This window comes from Thermobia domestica, chromosome 3, assembly GCF_964235325.1.
Source record: "Thermobia domestica chromosome 3, izTheDome1.hap1.1, whole genome shotgun sequence".
Taxonomy (NCBI): Eukaryota; Metazoa; Arthropoda; class Insecta; order Zygentoma; family Lepismatidae; genus Thermobia; species Thermobia domestica.
In genome coordinates, this window is record NC_137456.1 from 62819585 (window position 1) to 62842217 (window position 22633).

The window sequence follows — 22633 nt, forward strand, 5'->3', positions numbered from 1 at the left end:
TCAAAACAACACCGACAACGTTTGAGAGGTGATTCCTGACACCAAGATAAGACAAAATGTATAGACCAACCTGGATGCACAAATGCTTCCTTTCAGAGTTATAGACTGCCGAAAACATGAAAAAATGAAACTTGAAGGTCTACAGGTCCAAAACTATGGGATCTACCGTGGTCGGCTCAAGACTTCATTTAGGAACTAGTATGTGCCTTATCCAAATATCCAAGTTTCAGAATCCTGCCGTACTTCTGTAGACGTGGGTCAATGAAAACTTGACCCACGACCCACTGACCCACCACCCATCGTGACCCATGACCCACTGACCCACCACCCACCATGACCCACTACCCATCGTGACCCACACTGACCCACCGTGACCCACTCTGACCCACCACCCACCATCAACCACTCTCATCCACTGTGACCTACTCTGACTCACCAAAATCTCGTCATCAACTCTTACACATGATCCACGAGCCTCTTCTACTGACTAAAGAGTTTACACTTGTAATAATACAAGACTATGAAATTGTCACTAATCGGAGTTTGAATTTCTACGGTCAATCGTTCAAGCACTACTCTGTTATAATAAAGGTGGATCTGACCTTTACGATATAAAATGGTAAAGTGTTTGTCAGTGAGGAAATTGAAGCACTTCGAGGTGGGGGGAAATTAGTGTGTGCCTAAAATATACTTGTACTAAGAGAGTATTCTTGCGAGTGTTTATTTCTCAACGCATTCCAAAAGAAATTTCTATTCGCAGAAACTTCTATTCTATTCTATCCCCTGTATCTACAATATGGAAAACATTATGGAAAAGGTTATGATTTCTCAGTTCGCAGTATTTTTCTCCAAAAGACTTGAAAAATCAGTTTTCCATAGCGTATAAAGGTGCTCGGGTACTGTCTATAAGAGCATCTCCATAAAGTATAGTCATAATTGTAATTTGTGTAATCACTAAAACACTACGTTAAATTTAAGTTACAAATATGCATAATTGCAATTATTATGAATATTTATTCAAAGTAGTTTACCTTCTAGTTTATAAAAAGGAAAGAAGAGACATTAAAAATTAGGTACAAAGTTGAAAAACACAAATAAGCCATTAGTAATACATTTTCCATAACTCGTAATTTGCCACCTTAAAATAAATCTGAAATCGGTTTTATTTCCTGTTGGCCTCCAGGACTTTTTCGTGGTAAATCATCCGCAGCGGAATGATGTCCATCCTTCAGCCAAGAAATAACTAGCTCGTCTACTTTGAGCTTGTCTAGAGGTGGGCCATTAACATTGATGAGCAACAAGTTAGACAATGTTTGAGTACTTAGTCTATTTCTAATGTCAGTCATCTATAAATTCATAAGAGGAAATCCCCGTTCGCACTCAGTCATGGAAATTGGTAATACTCGACAATCTGCTTGTTAGACTTAAGTCTGATTACGATTTTTCTCGGTCAGTTTTGAAATACTCAGCAAGAAGTATCACCTCTCTATCACCATACACATATTTTCCATATCGACTATATCAGTTGGCAATGTCAACTCATGGAGAACAGAAACTTCATCTACCACACCTTCGATAGGGAATCTTGTGCATAAATTATCAATTAAAGCCTGATAAACTGATGATTTCTTATTTGTTTATAAATTTAATTTTTGTAATTACACATGAAGGTTTGATGTCATTACCAAGTCCCCCCCCCGGAAAACAGAAGGGAACGAGGTTCCGGGGAAGTGTTCAGTGGTGAATGGGAATTTCCCCCTTCTTCCCCTTCAATTACCACACTGCTGTTTGTCATGGGCCAAATTACGATGAATTTCAATTAAATTATCATAGTATAATTATTTCCTTGTTGATTTATACATACTTTTCTGTGGAAAAAGGGATGAAATTTGAAAGTCCCAAATCAAGGTAAGTAGACCAACGTAAAGGAAAAAATTGTAAAATTTTCCACATAATTATGCATATAATCCAAACTAAAATTTCCGTCTACTTAAGCTTACAGTACAAATTGTATGTCTATTTTTCTCAACTTTATGGATTGATTGCCCTGTGCTGTAAGCGCTCCATACAATAAATATAAGCTTCAGCAATTATTATAGTAGAAAGCAATGGATATATGAAGCGAAGAACTGTATTTTTTGTTTCTGAATTTTTTCTTAACTAATATAGATCGTTTTTGATTATTTTTACAAACCAACTCACTTCCAATTTTCCAAATATAGAAAGTCCCCCCCATAAAGGAGAATTTTTTAAAAAACGCTAGGACAGATTCTGTTTAATAAAGAGTTAATACACTGAACTTCAGCTTCGTAAGTTTAATGGCTTGCGAGATACTCATTTTTTTCCCGCAAAAATTCGGATCCTCACTACCTCTTTAGGATGTGTATTATAATGAAAGCAATATAACATCCCAGTTTGGATTAAGGCCTAACTATATACCAGAAGTCATTTCATTTGACTTTGCAATTTGGCCGTTATGATCAGGCGCACACAGTTACATTCAATTTTTTATATAATAATTTACACATTACAGTGATTCAAAAATGTATTTTTTTCAGTAGTTAGCTACTCTAAAATCTGATAGGCCTCGAAAGCCAAGTAGTAGTATAAGTTCTATTGCTATTATTACAATTACAAATATCAAATCCAAAAGTGCCTGAAGTTCTTTTTTCACTTAGATATAGCCTACTCACCTCAGGTAAGTAAACAGAAACAAACGGAAAAGGAAGGGAAATGAAGGTCTTGAAAGTAAAACGCAGACAGTCTTCAGAAGATACTGTCTACAATGCAGTAAGCAAAGTGAGTCGGTAGGTCAGACTGAGTCGGTGGGTCGCAGTGGGTCATGGTGGGTGGTGGCTCACAGTGGGTCACATGATATTGACCCACGACCCACTGACCCACTCCATCTCTGAGTATTTCAAACTACATGCATGTAGCCAAACAGCCTCTACAAAAATTGTTGCGTGAGTACCTTAGGATTCTGAAACATGTATTTTTGGATAGCACACATATTTAGTTCCTAAATGAAGTTTTAACCGGAGTACGGTAGGTCTCATAGTTTGGAGCTATGGACCTTCATACTTCTTTTTCTTTTCAAGTTTTCGGCGGCCTATAATTCCGAAAGGAAACATTTGTGTACCCAGGTTGTTCTATACCTTTTGTCTTATCTTAGTGTCAGGAATCCCCCCCCCCCAAATGTTGTCGGTGTTGTTTTGAGACAGCCTGTATACAGTAATACCTCGATAACTCGAAGCTGAAGGAAATATACAAAAATTCGAATTACAGAGTCTTTTGGGTAGTCAAGTTTCGAGTTATCAAGGTGGTCACAACAAAAATTCGAGATTCCGATGTTCTGCGTTCTTCATGAAGAGTGACTATATAACCCCTATAACTCGAAGTTTTATTCATTCAACCTCTATAACTCGAAGTTGTGACAGTTCCTTTAAATTAAATAAGATGATTAGTAAAAATAAAATACTAGACATGAGTAAAACATAATTACAATATACATTAGCAACAATGATAATTATGTAAAAGCATAGAGCTATAGCTTTGTTATCGAGGTGACATCAAGAGAGATTTGACTTATAGGGGTAAATTCGACTTATAGAGCTTCGCAAATCCGAAAGTTCGAGTTATCGAACTTTTTAAATATAATTATGAAATCCTCAAAACTCGAGTTTTCGAATGTGTAATCTTTCAACATTTCACTTACGGAGGTTATTTTAACATTGAGTGTTATGGAGACTTCCAAGGAATGTAAACAATTCGAGTTATTATAGAATTCGAGTTCTCGAGGATCATGTTATCGAGGTCCAACCATATTTCGACGAGAGTTAATTAATTAGCTAGTTAAGCCATTACTAACCTTGAACATGGGGCTCGTTGGAAGAACTATGTCGGAAGCACTGTCCATCAATAATATGGGTACCATTTGCCGTATCCTAATTAAAAGTAAGAAAATATTCACATGCGTTATGACAAATAATAGTAAGTAAAATCTTAATAGAAAATAAGTACGGTAACATCTATATGTATGCATATACACTGACATTAGACTTTGCTTGCCTTTCATCGGGCGTTTCAGGCGGGGGGGGCACATCTGGGCTGTAGGGCGGCTGCGGAAGCGTTGGGATGCCGGCCTTGGTCAGGTAGCTGTTCACAAGAAAGGCGGTGTGAGCCGGGGCGTAGTCGTGGTGCAGCTTCCAGTCGGCTCCGATGTCTGGTCGGACCCGATTGACCCTTCGTTTGAGTCTCTTGAGCACTTCCACGTAAAACTTGGCGTTGACGGTTTGTCCACGAGGAACAAACGATTGGATGATGCCTTTGATGTCAAAAAAGACAATGAGCTTCGTTTTCACTTTGGATTTGCTCATTCTTCCTTTTTTTGGGCGAGGAGACGCCGGCGTGTGCCACTCGGAAGATTGCCTCTTTGTCTCGGGATCATACTCAAAGATCCATGATTCGTCACCTGTGATTACGTTATTCAAAAATTGGGGGTCACTTTCACACATGTTCAAATTTTCTTGGCACAATTCCACTCGCCGCAATTTCTGGCCGTCAGTGAGCACTTTTTGGGACAATCTTCGCGCACACCTTGCGCATGCTCAAATGCTCCGTCACAATTTCATGAACCACAGTTTTTGGTAAATTTAACATCTGGGCAATTAAACGAATACTTAGTCAACGGTCTGAGTTCAAAACTTCGCGCACACGAGTCACATTGTAGGTGTTTGTCGAAGTCGAAGGTCTTCATCGGCGACCTCTTCCCGGTCCTCCGAAAAGGCCTTGTGCCACCGAAACACACCACTTCTTGCTAAAGCATCATCTGGGTAACCCTGCTTGATCATATCAAACGTCTCTGTCGCAGATTTACCGAGTTTAACACAGAATTTAATCGCGTACCTCTGCTCTAACGAACGCTGCATTTTCGGCTTGCACCACTGACAGAAACACGTCGCGCGAAAATGGCTGTCCTGACTCTCCGTGTGCTCGGAGACAACTGACCAGACCAGCCGCTCGTTCGTTAGCTAGGAACGCCCTCTATCGGATCCAGTCGGTGCGCGCACGCTCCGAAGTACAGTCATGGCGGAATAAAATCAGTCCTATTACTTCCCGGACAAACCCTGTACACCATATGAAGGAGTTTGTTTGTGTGGTATGATATTTTCTCAATTAATACCGAAACCAGAAGCAAAAGTATATTTCAATCACTTCCAGTTTTAGTAGAGATACTAGAGTGGAGACGGAACACTTAATTAAATGCAGAAAACAACTTCTCGCTATATGTTGCCACTTCTACTCTCTAGTGATCAAAGTTACTGAGACTGGTTGATTTTTGCCACTTCCGGTTTGAATAGAGGATTAAAAGAGAAGATAGAGCATTTTCTTAAAACGTTAAATCTATCCTCAGAGACCGCTTCTCGGTGCCTCTCATCGTTTCTGTTTTATGTAGATCAATACTTAAACTGGAAATTGTAGTGATTTTTTTATCACTTCCGTCACTAATAGAGAGATAAAGGTGAAGATGAAATGTATTCTCGGAGTGCTTAACCGATTGCAGCAAATTATTTCTCTATATTGTATTACCATTTTTACTCTATAGGATCAACATTCGAACTAAAAATAGGTGGTTTCGGTCATTTCTAGTTTGAATATCAGCTCCTTCAACTATTGGATGTCTAACTTTTAACCTTTTACATCTTGACCAAAACTGGTGGCAAGGGCGTCGATTAGGGGGGGGGGACAAGAGGGGCCAGTTGCCTTCATTTTTTTTTTGAAGAACATGATTTAAAAAATCCTCATATACGGACCCTTTAATATATGTAGTTTCATTTGGAAATAAATTTTATGTATTACTGGTTCATAGAAAAAATGGTGCCATATAATATTTGCCGTTGCGTGAGTACGTATTGGTTATTTGTCTTCCCGTGGAGTTAAGGAAGCTACAGGAATTGCGTTTTAATTGCAATTCAAAGCAATTAATATTGCAATTGCAGTTGTAGCATATTCTTGTAGTATTTACCGTCTTTCATTTTCTAAGAGTAATAACATACATTAAATGGCATGTGTGGAATTAAAAATGTAAGTGATTCATTAATCTCCAGTTTCAAGGTAACTTCTACAAAACAAGCCTCATTATTCATTAATATGATTGATATTATCCTTTTTATTTATTTCTTTTGCAAATTTGTTATTAAATAATCTGATCACATATTTTTCCAGACATAATTTTAAGCTGTTCATGAGCAAGGAATCAAATGTCTCCTTGCACTTTCATTGTTTAGGAATACAAAGGGCTAGTACCTACTTGCGTTGCTCTTGTCAATTTACTTAATAAAGTGTGAAATGTGATATACGGTATTTTAACTGAAAAAGATAGTATCCTATTAGTTATACAATCTTTCGTTAATGTGTTAGAAGCAACGAGGAAAACTAACATTGATATACAAATATTCAGATCATGTCTTTTAACGTCCAATCGCCGCCACTGACAGCTGGTGTTCCATCAGATAGTTTTTTTGAGATTTTTCTGTACCGGACGGACACACGGACAGACAGGGTAAATATGTAAAGGAGTTTTGGTAAATTAAACTCATTAAAAATAGACACTTTGGTCCGGATTATATAACATGGACATAAGGTTTGAGAAAAATGTCAAATTGTAAGAAAAGATCTCATATAGCGTTGATGCAACTCCAAATAAAGTGATCACAGAAGGGTATAAAAGACCCCGCTGTCGACGTGCCCAGCCAAACTCTTTCAATCAATCAATCAATGAAAATATACAGGATACTTGCGGTATAGGTCTATTCCAGGCTTGTAGTTGAAGGTTTCCAGAGGTAAGCTCAACTCCTCAGAAATTTTCACTCGTTTGATTAAAAGAATATAGGAATATTCTCACAAGGTAAGCGGTAAGAAATTCTTATAGCTTACTTCATGCAAGCAAATAATAATAATAATAATAATAATAATAATAATAATAATAATAATAATAATAATAATAATAATAATAATAATAATAATAATAATAATAATAATACATAATGCACAACAGTCCTATTTGGTTGTGGAGCGGAATAGGAAATCCAGTTTAAACTCGTGCCCGTTCTTCACGTAGGAAGAATATGATTTAATAAATATGAAATCCGAAAGTGTAAATATTTTAGACACTAGCCCTCGCCTTAGGAACAAACCATGGTTCGACTAGGAATGCATTAAACTAACAGCGAAGAGAAAACAGGCAAAATTACGCTGGCTGCAAAATCCGAATGAAATAACTACACAAAATTTCGCAGATATCAGGCGGGAAACTTCCAAAACTTTTAGAACAAAGAAACTCGATTATTTGAAAGCTAAAATTAAGGGACTTGAAGATAATAATAAAAATAAAAACATCCGGGACATGTATAAGGGGATCAGCGAATTTAAGAATGGCTATCAACCTCGTGCTTATATATTAAAGAAATCTATCGGTACAGTTCTCACTGATACGGATAGCATCTTAAATAGATGGAAAGGTTTCTTTGATGATTTGCTTAACACGCAACCAAAAACTAGTGTGCGTGGAGAAAAGGAGATACACACCGCAGAACCGTATCTTCCAGAACCCAACCGAATAGAAGTAGAAACCGCTATAAAGATATTAAAGAAACACAAATCTCCGGGTGTAGATGAAATTCCGGCTGAGTTAATTTATCTGGAGGCGAAAAATTGTGGAACAAGATACACAAACTCATTCTCCTTATCTGGAACAAGGAAGAGTTGCCACAAGACTGGAAAGATTGATTGATTTTGAGTTTTACGTCCCGTTCAGCAGCGAGGCTATATGAGACGTGGACCTACTGATTAACGTGGAATCCGAACCACATGAGCTCCCGCCGGGAATCGAACCCGGGTCTCCAGCGCCAAAGGCGCATCCGCTAACCGCTTAGCCACGGAGGAGCTCAAGACTGGAAAGAATTAATCATTGTTCGAATTCACAAGAAAGGCGACTAAACTGACTGTAATAATTATCGAGGCATTTCTCTTCTGTCAACATCCTATAAAATCCTTTCAAATATTCTATTAGTGAGATTGACCCCATACGCAGATGAAATTATTGGAGATTATCAGTACGGATTTAGACGAAATCGATCAACTATCGACCAAATATTTACCATTCGCCAAATACTCGAAAAAAGGTGGGAATACAATACCCCGGTACATCAACTATTTATTAATTTTAGAAAGCCGTACGACTCGGTTAGGAGAGAAACATTATACAACGTTCTTACAGAAATTGGAATACCGAGAAAGTTAATTAGACTAATTAAGATACGTTTAAATGAATCCCAAAGTAAAGTCCAGGTAAGAAAATTTTTGTCCACATCGAAGAAAACAAGGAGATGCGTTGTCGCCATCATTATTTAACTTTGTTCTGCAATACGCTATAAGGAAAATCAAAGATAGCAACCAGGGCCTAGAGTTGAACGGTATTCACCAGGTCATGGCATATGCTGATGATGTAAATTTAATAGAAGATGATAGGAGAACAATAGAAAGAAATGCAGAGATCTTATTAAACGCTTGCGGGGACATGGGTTTAGAAGTAAATGCAGAGAAAACTAAATACATGGAAGTGCTCTGGGACCGTAATACGGCAAATTATGGAGGCGTTAAAATATTAAATAATACTTTTGATAAAGTGGATACTTTCAAATATCTAGGATCAGTATTAACAGAGGAAAATCATATTCACAAAGAAATTAAATGTCGAGTAAAAGCAGGGAATTCGTGTTACTATTCGGTTCAAAATCTCTTGTCGTTGCGAATTCTGTCGAGGATCTGGAGCTTAAAATATATTAAACGATAATCATGCCTGTTGTTCTGTATGGTTGCGAAACATGACCGCTTACTCTGAGGGAAGAACATAGACTGAAAGTATTTGAGAACAAGATCCTGGGACGAATATTCGGACCCAAGATGAACGGGAATGGGGAATGGCGGAAACTTTATAACGAGGAACTACATAATTTATACGGTTTACCCAACATTGTTAGAGTCATCAAGTCTAGGAAGCTTAGGTGGGCAGGTCATGTAGCTAGAATGGAAGAAAGCAGACACGCTTTCAAAGTCTTGACTGGAAGACCAATCGGAAAACGACCACTAGGAAGACCTAGGCGCAGATGGGAGGACAATATTAAGATGGATCTCGCAGAGATTGGAATACAAAGTAGAAACTGGATGTAGTTAGCTAAGTATAGAAGTCAGTGGAGAGCTTTTGTGAACGCGGCATTGAACCTCCGGGTTCGATAGGCCATAGAGTTAGTTAGTTAGCCCTCGGCTAGCTGAGGACTTCGCCCTGAGACCTCCTTATTCGCTTGGCCTATTGCCTCGCACTTCTCATATCCCTAACATACCTCTCATTTTAAGGGATTTCAAGAGGTGGCCATCTTATTATAGCAATTGCAACCCCATTACTTTTCTTCCTGCCTTTTTCTTCCTGTCTAAGGGAACCAAAAAAATTCTGAAACACGTCTTTTATTACCAGGGTCCGGAATTTTATGAGCTTAAAAACTGTAAAATATTTATTTTTTGTGCTAAAAAATGAAAAAAATATTTGATAAAAATTTTAAAAAAATATTTAACAAAAAATAACAAGGAAAAATATGAGAAAACGCCCAACATAAGAAAAATAAGTATTGCTACTCACCAATAGCTCCTACTCATCAAATGTCGAAATTCAATGGGCATCGCAGTGGATAATTAACAAATTGTCCATAATAAAGCTATGCCTGTTGTCACGGAATAATACCTTATATTAAGAAAAGGAACGTTCTACATCACACGATGTTAACCTAGCGTATTTGAAAAGGGGTATATTACGAATATTCACACCAACTTCACTTGAGTTTTGGCCTTCTCATACTTCAGATATTATACTTAGGGTTTTCTAATATGTTTTTCTCAAACAAATCCTTAAATTCTTTTTTCTTACTACTTCAGCTTTCGAAGCAGAAAGAACATTCAGCTTTCTTTCAACGCACTCTACTTTTTTACCCGAAGTACTCATTAAATCTCCCGTAGTTTCTAGTTTCTTTATAGATTGAGTAAAGAAACCGAAATTGGGAGATATGAAAGCCAAGTCATATTTCAAGCTACTGTCACTTACTAAAAGGATGAACCATCGTCTGGGTTTAGTTTAGTTACTACACATACAAATGATTCAAAATGATCCGCATACTGCAATAAGCCAAGTTAAGCCCCTGATCACGGGCGTTGGAGGAAGTGAACGATTGGGATTTGTTTCTTTGAAAAGCTCAATTCTAGTTTGCGATTTTACGAAAATGTTTTCCCATTTGACACTAGCTTGTCCACTTTAGGATAAAGGGTTCGGATTTTTTTCAGACAATCGATGTAGGGCGTGTACGACACATGTCACGTGAATCATATTATGGTAGCATATGGAAAGAGCTTTACCAGCTTTCCTCATATAAGGAGCACCATCAGTCAGAAAAAGCAAAACATTGTAGTATTTCACATGATTCGGCCACAAAATGTGCAAAGATTCATCGAACGGCCTGGCAGTTGTCGCGTGTTTCGTAACTGAAAGTTCTTTTAAGGCTAGCACACTTCCCCTTCACCTACGGTCACTCGTCCTCCCTTCAGTTTTGGCTTCAAAGTACAAAGTTCTCCTTTAGAAGTTCTTTGTTTGACACAAGTTACCCCAGCGCTGATAAGTAGAATTTATGACGACGCTATTTCTGCAGGTAGGAAATTGCTTGTAAATACGATGGATTAGCCTGTTCTTTTCCCGATGTGAATTTCTTTCGAGCGAAAGAAAAATCGTAGTGAAATTTAGAATAAAATAACGGAAAATTGTTAAAAATATGTATTTATAACAAAAATGTCCAAAATATTTATCTACGTATCTTTTCAGAAAATATGTATTTTTATGTGAAATAAAATTTGTAATTTACACTTTCAGATTCTTAATCGGGATAATAAACTTTGTTTTGGGCATGTACGTGTTTGGAGAAAAAACAGTTTTTACATAAAAATCCGGGCCTTATTGATTACTTTAAACCAAAAGTCTAAATAGCACATTTCATATCTATCATGAAACCTTTACATTGAATATTTTCTCAATTAGCAATCAGAATTTTTTTATGTTATAGGAATTAAACCCTTTCTCCTTTTAGGAGCAGAATTTTCGAAAATACTGAATCATGTATTCCATTATATTTAATCAAGAGTTTAAATGTCGAATTTCACCTTCCTAACTGCAGGGAGTCGTGAAATACTCTATTCTGTAACCCCCCCCCCCAAAAAAACTCCGTTATGATAGTACTTCAGAAAATTCTTTCTTATCCCTTGCTTCCGTGACAAGAGAAGTTACTTTGCTAAATCTTACGTTTCTAGCTATGTCCTGAACATTGATGAGTAAGTAATTTTATTCATGTATATACAGTAATACAGTGCGTCCTACTAGCTTTCAAACCCGAAAAAAAACGTTATAATTTCCGAACAAATATACATAGGAAAATGAAATTCACAATACACGTACCTTGTTTCATGCTGAATACATGACCGTCACAGCAGGTGCTGAAAGTGTCCTCCCTGGACGTCAAGACATGTTTGTACACGGCGTTCCATATTGTGAAAAGTCCGATGTAGAGTCTCCGGTGTGATTTCATGAATCGCATTCTCAATGTTGTTTCGCAACTCTTGCAGTGATTGTGGGTTGTTTCTGTAAATACATTCTTTAAGAAAACCCCATAAGAAGAAATCAGGTGGTGTCAAATCCGGGGATCTTGGCGGCCACAATCCTTTGGAGATTATCCTGTTACCAAAAAAGAACTCAATTTCTGCCATGGCCACGTTGGAAGTATGGCATGTTGCTCCGTCTTGTTGGAAATAACCGTGAGCAGTTCTTGATCGTCCAGCTGATTCACAAATTCACTGAAGATGTGTAAGTTAACTTGTGTGTTTACTGTATCTTCAAAGAAGATGGGTCCAATAATACGCTGTCGGGAAATTGCACACCAAACTCCAACCTTCAAGGGATGAAGTGGAATCTCATGGTACACATGCGGATTTTCGGCGGCCCACACCCGAGTATTCTGCGAGTTCACATGACCGGAGAGATGGAACCAAGTTTCATCTGTGAACCAAGTATAGTCTAGGATTCCTGGATTGTCATGCAACAAAGCTTGCAACCAACGACAATACATCACGCGCTTTTCCCAATCTGTAGTCTTCCACTCCTGGACGACTGTAACGCGATATGGAAACAGCTTGGCTGTTTTGGCGGCTCTTTGCACAGTTGACTTTGACATCCCTAGCTCTTGTGATAATCGACGCAGGCTCTTCTTAGGGGACTGCAACAGACGTTGCCGCACATTCTGTACTGTCTCCTCGGACATCCGTGGACGCGCGCCTCCATGTCCCGTAAGCAACGTTCCTGTTGTTTCGAACTTGTTCACCAAATGATGTATTGATGATTTCGATTGTCCTTTACGGCATCCAAATTCACAGCAAAATTCACGTTGAACGGTCTGATACGATCCCGATATCCAATATTTTTTAACAATGAACACGCGTTCCTGTACGGTGTACAGAACCATCCTCGCGATGCAGCGACTCGAGTCACACTAACGCACGCGCACCACGCCAAGCAGCACTTCCCCTGGCGCCACCTATCGTCTTTGTTTTGACGTGTGCGCTTCTGTTCAACCCTTTCTCGTGTTTAGCATGAAACAAGGTACTGTAATGTGAATTGCATTTTCTTATGTAGATTTGTTCGGAAATTATAACGTTTTTTTTTTTTCGGGTTCGAAAGCTAGTGGGACGCATTGTAGTATAGGTTATTTTGTACAATTTACGCTGTTCATCCATCCTAATTATAAAGGTAACATCTCAATCTATGCTCCACGTTATCCTGGAATGTTATACAACCTTGCTTAAGATTTTGAAGTGTAGGTTGTACAGGTAGAAAGACAAGGGGCACAATGAGAATCCCTTACACTAAACATCAAACTTAGTTTTTCGCGCTGATTCCTACTAGTAAACAGTTACGCTGATAGGTGTCGTTACTTGCGCTATTTGTTATCTGCCTGACTAATAGATGTCGCTGCCTGCGGGGGGGAGGTTAGTGGCCATACTAAAAAAAATGTAAACAATTAGATCTTGAATTAATCTCGGCTTTAACCTACAGTGAACAAATATGTATTTTTAAAGTACCTGTAAAATCAGATGCAGTTTTATTATTATTAATATTATTTAAAAAAAAACGGTGCCTAAAACCACTTATTGCAGAAAGGACCTAAGTCACATTTTTCTGAAATTTGGTTTATGAACTTTTCCATTTTTCTAAGGGTATACACAACTTTATGTATAGGAAAGGCAAGTATAGAAGGTAAACGCAATGTTGAACTGTAGGTGGAGCGCAAAAAAAATCTGCAGTCCCGGATTTAAAGTTTTTCTTTAATATCTAAAATCTACACAAAATGGACTTCTGCGAGTGAACTCTCATTTCGTATACATCAAGGGTTAAATTGTAACAAAAATTTATCATTTAAAAGTTAAGGAATAAACAAACAGGGCCTTATTAACACTTGTTCTTTGTTACATATGTACAAAGGTGGCAAAACATGACATGGCACGTTTTTGTCCATTTTCTGATGTCCCGCTCCAATAGTTTGCCTCACTGAGTTCTATATGCTGGAAAATTTCATAGTGACTTAGTAAAAATTCACTATTTAGCAGTATAATTTTCGCTAACACTAATGCACTGAAAATATTTTAAATTTAGTTTTTTAAAAAAAAGGTTGTAATTTGCACTCCTGTAAACGTGTGCTATCATGATTTTCCATCCTTGTATAGATATACTGTCTCTCAATCTGCTATATCTGAAGCAGAAAGCGAAATCATTTCTAAGACACATTGACGAAAATTCGTGCTGGAATATATAAATATAAGTTACCTTTGTGTAGATATGTTCTGAAGTATATTGCATATGATTATCACTGGAAGATGTGACGTAAATGTCACAAATTGAATTCTTATTATCTCCTTGCCTCATCAGAGACGTTCTGGAAATATCTTCATGAAAAAAGAAAAGAAATGGTTTTAAAAATAGTGCACACTTATCGATCTACACCGTGAACATAAAGTCCTGCCCTGATTATAAAAATTTATTACGGAATAACCGTTGGACAGATTAATGTAAATTCTGGTCCGTTACATAGGTTAGTATTACAAGTTTTTTTAAAAGACCAATAGATGACACTAGTGCTACCAGAGTGATGCAGTACGTTGCTTGGCGCGCGCGGGTTAGTTGGCGAAATGGCATCGAACCAGGAGGATACGCAATGCTTAGACATTCTCCGAGCTACCAAGGGGGCACACGTTGAATTGGTCTAACGTAAGTAGTCTTAAAAAACTTGTAATACTAACCTATTAACTGACCAGTATTTACATTATTATGTCAAACGGTTCTTCTGTAATTAATTTTTGTAATCAGGGCAAAACTTTATGCTCACCCTGTACTTTACGTACTTGCGCATACATTGTTACGTTATATTTCAAAGTGTACTTTACATAATTTCAAAGTCTTAGTTACATTAAAACCTCTCTTTTAGGGGTAAAATCTATGTTCCTACACTGAGAAAAATCCGTTCTCTGGACAGCGGTATATTGCATACGGAATCCTCTTGCTTACTACAGAAATTAGTATAGAGCCTACGTTATCCATATGCTACATACGCACTGCCATTAGATGTTACATCATGCCGTTGCAGGATCTCTGACACCTAACAGTTTTCCGTATAGTATATGCATATACTTATGTTACCTTCGTCAGCTATATGTTATATACGTCCATTTGTATGTAAGATCCTGACCGCCTATATTGTTTCATACGGAAAGTTCATATACTTGGAAAACTTATACACAAAGTATTAAAACACATGCGTTTTCAATTATACGTCTGCTGTACGTTAAGTCCAAAACTTACAGGAATTACACATGTAACCTACCTTTTTAAGTACGCCACCTACAATTTTTTTCTCAGTGTATTATTTTCGTTTATCTCTGCAATATGGATGCAAGTAAATAAAGGATAAACTTCGAGTTGCGTTGCTTATAGTAATTTACAGCCACTGTCACGAACTGCTTTGATTGGCTGAAAATGGCAGGAAATTATCACGTGAGATCAATCATTTACTCTTATCACGTGATATAACGTCACAGGGTCACGTGGTATGACGTCAGTCACATTACCTCGATCATCGACTGGTCACCTGGTATGGCTCCATTGGGCAGATGACTTCTTAGTTTGGAAGAGTATATTAGTCCTAAATATATGTCTCTGCAAATTTGGGGTTTTTACTCATCCCTTTAGATAGGTAAAAATTACCAAAAGTTCAAAATTTCGGAGTTTATGACGTTATTTATCCTGTATGTTGAGTTTTTTTTTTTTTTTTTTTTGTCTTGCGGAGAGGTACCTCGCTCTCTTTGTTGGCTGTTGAGGACCAAGTACGTACCCCTGTGGTTCTTTTGAATGATGAAGTAGTCCAATCATGTACCATTTTTGTTTTATAATGGGTGTTTCAGGTCCTATACTTATGTATGGGTGTTATACTCCTATGGAGGAGTACCTCACTATCTGTCATACTTATTTAGAACCTTTTACAAACCCCTGCGGTTCCTTAGATGGGTGGAGTGGGTCAAGCGTGTACCCCTTACGTTTTTAGATGGTTGCTTACAGTTCCATGCATATATATGGTGATTATGATCCTCTGGAGAGGCATCTCACTCTCTTTCACAGGTATTTAGTATCAGTTACACATCACCCTTGTGGTTCCCTTTGATGAGTGGGGTGGGAAAGCTAAGTACCTCTCATACTCTAAAGATAGGTAGTTATGGCCCTATGCTAATGTTTAGGTGCTTATAATCCTATGGAGAAATACTTTACTCTCTTTTATAGTTATTTAGAACAACGTACACTCAATGGGTGAGTTGTATCTTTTGATGGGTAAAAAATTGCCGAAAATTTAAGAAAAATCAAGTTTTTTGACCTCATTTATCCTCTAAGATTTTGTTTATGGTTCAGTGGGTGAGCACCTTATTTTCATTGATGGGTATCTAGGACCAGATACCACTCCTATAGTTCCTTTTGATCAGCGGAGTGGACCAATATTGTAGACGTCATCTTCTAAGGTAGATGGTTTTGGTCCTATAGTTATTAGGGTTTATGAATGAACACATTCCCCTTTTGATGAGGGCCTAGGAACAGATACGTACCCCCTGGGGTTTCCTTTGATGAATGAGGGTAAGCCAATGCACTTTCTCCCAAATTTTGGTGTATAATTACGTACTCACCCAAATCGAAGTCTCTTACAGTTCTATGGGTATCACACTCTATGAAGGAGCAACTTACTCTCATTGATGGATACCTTGGTCCTCTGTAAAGCGCTATCCATCCTCTTCATCCACCAGCGTGGCAACAAGAAAGTGAACTTTATTCTTTTTGCACATACATATTATGTTTCACATTTACCACGTAACATCATTTCACTTTCGCTACTTTTCATCACATGCCTTTTCCGCGCTTCCTATCATGCGACGTGTTGTTTATTATTTGTGGAATTGTGAGAAATATTTAAGTGTATTGTTTTGTGTGTGAATTAACTGCATTAACAAGCTCACGTAATAATGTACAGGAATCATCACAGTCTTCCATGACTCCGTACTTCTTGCAACCTTATAGTACACTCATGAACAATTGAATAACAGACAGATGCCGTCTGGGGAAATTGCGCTATGCTCGGCCTGACGAATGTAACAAAGGGCGTGGCGTACTACAGCGAGGACGTCAGACCTCGTATGGGCTGTATGAGCAACAGTTGACTACAGGATGAGTAATACACAGGACCCCAGTGCATTTGATCGCGACCAAATTGTTAGAGCCAGAGGTGTGGGATCAGTCCACCACTGAAGGTGTGTAGACACTGGACTTTCTAAAGGCCACTGTATTAAGAGTATACCGTGTACAAAACCACAGCTACCAATATCAACTGTTGTCAAATACGACTTGATGATAGGGGTCATCGTCGGTTAGATAGAATGATAGGAGAGAATAAACGAGCTACAGTGCAGCAAATCACTCGTCAACCCAATGCTGGTCATCAACGACGTGTAAACAACATTGACATTCTCAACTATCTCCTCTCCATGGAACACAGAAGCAAGCTTCCTAAGAGAGTACCTTTGCTCAACAACCATCACAAGACACAACGACTGACATGTGCAAAGATACACTGCCATTGGACGCTCCAAGCATGGAAAAACTCGCTTTCCAAGATGGGTCGAAGAACCAGCTTGTACACGCTGTTGGTTGGGTGCTAGTGCGTTTTTAACCACACGAAGCAATGGATCCTTCTTGGCAGCAGCGTACAGTTCAGAGCGGGGGTGATGCTATCCTCGTGGGAGGTCTGTTCATGCGAAATGAAATTAAAGTCTTCGTATAGCTCATAACGGACGTTATAGGAACCTTGTGGCACATCATGTTCGTCTTCAGCACACTACAGGTGATCTGTACCTACAGCAAGGCAATACTCTAGCCCATAGCTCCCGAATTGTGACTGATTGTTTCGACGCGCACTTCACAAATGTGGAGATGCTTGACTATCTCCTGAGGAGCCCCGAACTCAATGCTATTTATCACATCTAGGATGGTATCGAGAATGATGTACCTGCCCTAAACCCTGCTCCAACTAATTTTCATGGGTTTGGAGAGGCTGCGCATCAATCATGGATCAGTATTGCTCCACAACGCTTCCAGTATTTTTAGGAGCCAGTGCCATGTGAAATTGCCACCTTCATCAAGGGAAATGAGGATGCAACATCCTACTCGGCGAGTGTCTCTAATTCAATTGCTCGTGAGTGTATATTTTATTATTTTTACTATTAATGTTCAACATTGAATGTGATACTGAATTTCCGCTAACTCGAAGTGCCGAATTTCCACTAACTCGATAAATTAATACAAATTAATTTATATTGTTTACAAAGACACTAGAAAGTAAATTCTATGCGGAAACGTGATACAAAGCTAGAATACGTGGGTACAACCTAATAACAGAAAGATACGCTTCCTGACTCGTAGATCAAATTTTTATTCTACTACTTCACACATTAGGGTTCACATACAGACCACAATGACACAATGAAGCTATTATAATAATACTAGTTGAGTATATGTGAATACCACCTTCATACAATTCGATGGATATATCATATCAGAATCCAACATTGATTCACATGTACTCTTAAATCCATAAACACCTTACTCTTTCCACAGACTCAATCTTAAAACTCCATTCTGTTCGGCATGCGCCTGATTCCATAACGTTTTCTGGCACACTACTACCAACATCGCAACAAGGGGGTGATCCTATGTAACCTTCCCGAAATTTAAGAGAGCTAATCCACGATACCTGTGTCTTATGAGATAATAGACCTCTATTCTCAACTACATGGTCAAAGGGAATAAAATAGGTCAAAATCTTCCAACATTTGAATTTTGAGCAGTTTTTACCCATAAAAGGGAACGAGATGGACCATCCAAAATTAGAGTGGTACATACTCCAGTCCACTTCTCCTTATCAAATTTTTAGTTTCGGTTACTTCCAAAATTTAGGGGGATCTTATGTACCTCTTCTGCAAATTGGGAGTAGACCAAGATACCTCTGCAAAAAATTTAGATGATATCATTCTATAGTACCCCTATGTCATTGATCCTGAAACAGGGGACAATGAGTTCTGAGGCAGAGGCCATTGAGGACAAAATCGTCTATAAACTCAGGAATACTACTCCACTGATCACCCCTTGTTGAAATTCTGTGTATGCCACTGGCCCGAACTGATTTTACTTCTCTTTTGTTCTTCGTTAGTTTCTGCCCTGAACCAGAGAATGGAAGTTTATAGAATCACGAGTGGGAGACCCGGGTTCGACTCCCGGCGGTGGTTCGGATTCTACGTTAATCAGTAGGTCTCGTCTCATTTAGTACCGCTGCTGGAAGGGACGTTAAACTCAAAAAATCAATCTATGAATCAATAGAATCACGAATTTCGTAGCAGCAAGTTAACTAGAAGTATTGCATTACAAGACTGATGTATTGCATTGTATGCCATTACAAGAGTCATATCAAAGAAAAATGAAAGTATACGGCACAAATTTCTATACTTAGTGCCTAAAAATTTATCCGAAAACATTTCTAATTATCTAAAGAATATACTTACCATTATAATTTGCTGATTGTAACAACTTTCGGATGGAATCATTATTCCAAGTTAAACTAGACGATAAAGCCGTGATCAATTTCTGCAGCACATCCTGGCAAGGAAACGTACTAGTAAAGTTAGGATTATACAGAGTTTAGCAAGCACAAAAAAAAGTTCGCAAAAGTTTTTTCAAATTTGTGAAAATTTCTCATTCTTTTAATAATATTTTTCGATGATATTTGACAAAATTATTGTTATTTAGTTGAACAATCTAGAAGAAGAAAAATATATATATATAATTTCATCACATTCCCCGACATCACGTCACATCTTGAATGCCTTGAGCAGAAGTTCATCACAGTTAGATATACCTCCCATCAGCCATTACTCTTCATCCTGTCCGTCCAGACTATGCCTACTCCCTACTTAGTCTGCTATTCACTCTCTACTGCTATACACTGCCACCTGATCACCCGAATTTATTCTTACTCGAAGACTATCGAATTTATGCCCATTTACCGTACGTATTTCCATCACAGTAAGACCTTCTGTCTTTAACAGGGCTCCTTATATCTTCATCTGTCTAGAGCAGCCCCTAGGCAGAAGATAATTTTACCTGTTATACTAATGTCCCTTGTGTTTGTCCCGTTTATCACACCTCACTCCATCATTCACCTTTATTCTCTTTAATTTTAACGTACAATTGTTAGCAGTTCAACCTTTAAGCAAGGGTAAAAGTGAAGGGGAACGCGGGGAACGCCGTCCCCTACTTCCGATAAATATCTGTAGCGTCCCTCCACTTTCAAAAAATTACAATGGGCAAAGATAGGCACGGGGACGACATGACGTAATATGTACCCCTACCTTTTCAAGTATATTCATAATTTGCTACTACTACTACTATTACTGCTACTACTACTACTACTACTACTACTACTACTACTACTACTACTACTACTACTACTACTACTAATAATAATAATAATAATAATAATAATAATAATAATAATAATAATAATCATAATCATAAAGTGGTGGTTAGTTGAAATCTGTGAAAATTTAAGTCGTCAAAGAGAGTACCTTACCCTCAGGCTATCAATTTCTAGGTTTTCTCTTCTAACAAATTTGCTTTTTATATTATTATTACTATTATTATTATTATTATTATTATTATTATTATTATTATTATTATTATTATTATTATTATTATTATCTGCGTGCCCAAAGTCCAAAATTATTATCCAGTAGACTACTCATAAATTAACAAGTAACACTATTACTTGTAGTCAAGGCCGCCCATCAGGGTGGGCTAGGTGGGGCGCTTGCCCCCCTTTAGAGGAAATTGTGCTTCGGAAGATAGAAAACCCAATAGATATTTTAGAATAGTTACCGCAAAATTTGAGACTACATTTGAAACGTCGCTTATATTTGCCCCTTCCCCCTTGGAAACCACAACATGGGCGCCCTTGCTTGTAGTATTAGTAATATAACAAGGTTTACCTTCCATCCTGAGTCCACTATGTACGAGTTATATAAATGATCTGAAAAGAAAACAATAGAGTTATTATAATACATATAATCATTTCAGCTGTATTGTGATACCTTAAGCCTCTCAATGAAAGATTATTTTAAGAATAGAAAGAATTTCTTCGAAGCAGTATAAAAATCTTGAGAAATGCTAATCTCTTGAATCTATCATACCTTTTTCACGGCTGTAATACATTTTCTGTTCTTAATAGACTGGAATAGTGATGTCGTCATTTCCTTCCCGTTATCATGGTGATCGCCATATTTTTTTCTATACAAACGCGTGAAGCTAATGGAGTTAAAGAGCTTATTTCTTAAAGCTCCACATCCCTAAGTAATAAGCTAGAAATCGAATAGTTAATATAAGCACAATTATCATGTAATCCACCATAGGAAGCAATTATACGCAATATAAACTCCCTAACGTGTAGATTGACAAACTGTCGGCACAGAGAAAGCTGGAAAAATATATGATTTTTTAAGGAAGGAGTCTTTTAGAATAATGTTAATTCTATTGGAGCATTTACACCTCTAATGTCTACTGTTTATAATGGGAGTGCACAATATTATTTCTAAATATACATAACAAAAGAAAGAAAAGGCTAGCCCTTAGAAATATTCAATCCGGACCATCACTGGATATAGGTAACATCTTTTCTTATATTTTCTATCAACTTTTTTAAAATTAGAAAACGTACAATAATTACACATCCAATTATGAATGGTTCAGTATATATTTTAAACAACTGTTAAACAACTGTTCAAATTTGCAATAGTATATCATACTCATATTAATGAATCAAAAATTTTCCGGAATTATTTAAAGTTAATATCTGATTATGAACAGGGTGAGTACACTTTAAGGTTTAATTTAACCTGAAAATATAGAAATTCTCAAAATATACATCAGAGGGAAAATTTCACAAGACATGTAAACTCGCTTATTTTAGTGTCAATGCTTGTCATGCACATAGCATTATTTAACATATTTCTTTTCTAATTACTTTTTCTAGCCTTTTTTCAGTTTCAATCATTATACATATTTAAAAAGAAACATAAGTATTTGTTCCACTCTAATGTTTGCAGTTCCGAAATATGTCATCACTGTTTTCGTTTTGCACATAGGTTCTTTAGGTATTTAGGCTACTTGTTGTTTAGAAAATAAAATGGCGATCACCATGGCAACGAGAAGGATATGACGTCACACTATTTCAATCTATTCCGTTTTCGACAACTTTGAAATGGAAGAAGTATGTGTGCTCAAAATAATTGCTTACTTCCTCAAGTACTTTTTTAAAAAACTAAAAACGTTTACATGTCATTTATGATAATACTCTTTGTAAGTCTAACACTGTATCAATCTCCATCAAGGTGTCTTTTCTCATAATACTATGATATACTACCAGATTCACAAATCTATAATTTTCGTTGTTTGCATCTGCACTGCTCCTTCTTTATCTCCTTTCTCTCATCTTTTTTTCTTTTTCATCTTTAGGTGACGTCATACGAAGTGAAGATACGAGTTTTCATGTTTTTCAGTCTTGTTTTCGAGAATAGAAATCAGGTTTCGGTTTTTATTCAAGCCATTACTTAAAGAGCTGTTAGGATTGTTAGGAAAAGGGTGATAAGTTAGAGCGAGAGAAGTGCCAGGGTTGTTTCTTTTCTTTTCTTTTCTTTTCTTTTTTTTTTTTTTTTTTTTTTACAAACTTGGCATCTTGTATAGGCAGAGGATTGAATGGGTAATGGGTGGGTGGAATAGATGACCAGTCGCCTGTAATCCTTGTACTACCATCTTCTTAAGAGGCCTTATCACTGCGAAATTAAAATACCGCTAATT

The 22633-nt window shown here is 37.4% G+C and overlaps 1 protein-coding gene across 1 annotated transcript in view; it reads right to left on the minus strand.

Moving 5' to 3' along the window:
* LOC145681441 (uncharacterized) overlaps positions 1 to 22633 on the minus strand; it is a 115685-nt gene that overhangs the window by 42104 nt on the left and 50948 nt on the right. Inside the window, exons 2-5 of the mRNA XM_081753086.1 lie at positions 20770 to 20810; positions 19288 to 19381; positions 13967 to 14085; positions 3869 to 3944 (exon numbers count right to left, since the gene is read on the minus strand). Coding sequence (XP_081609212.1) covers positions 3869 to 3944; positions 13967 to 14085; positions 19288 to 19381; positions 20770 to 20810 — 330 coding nt within the window. The remainder of the gene's footprint in view (positions 1 to 3868; positions 3945 to 13966; positions 14086 to 19287; positions 19382 to 20769; positions 20811 to 22633) is intronic.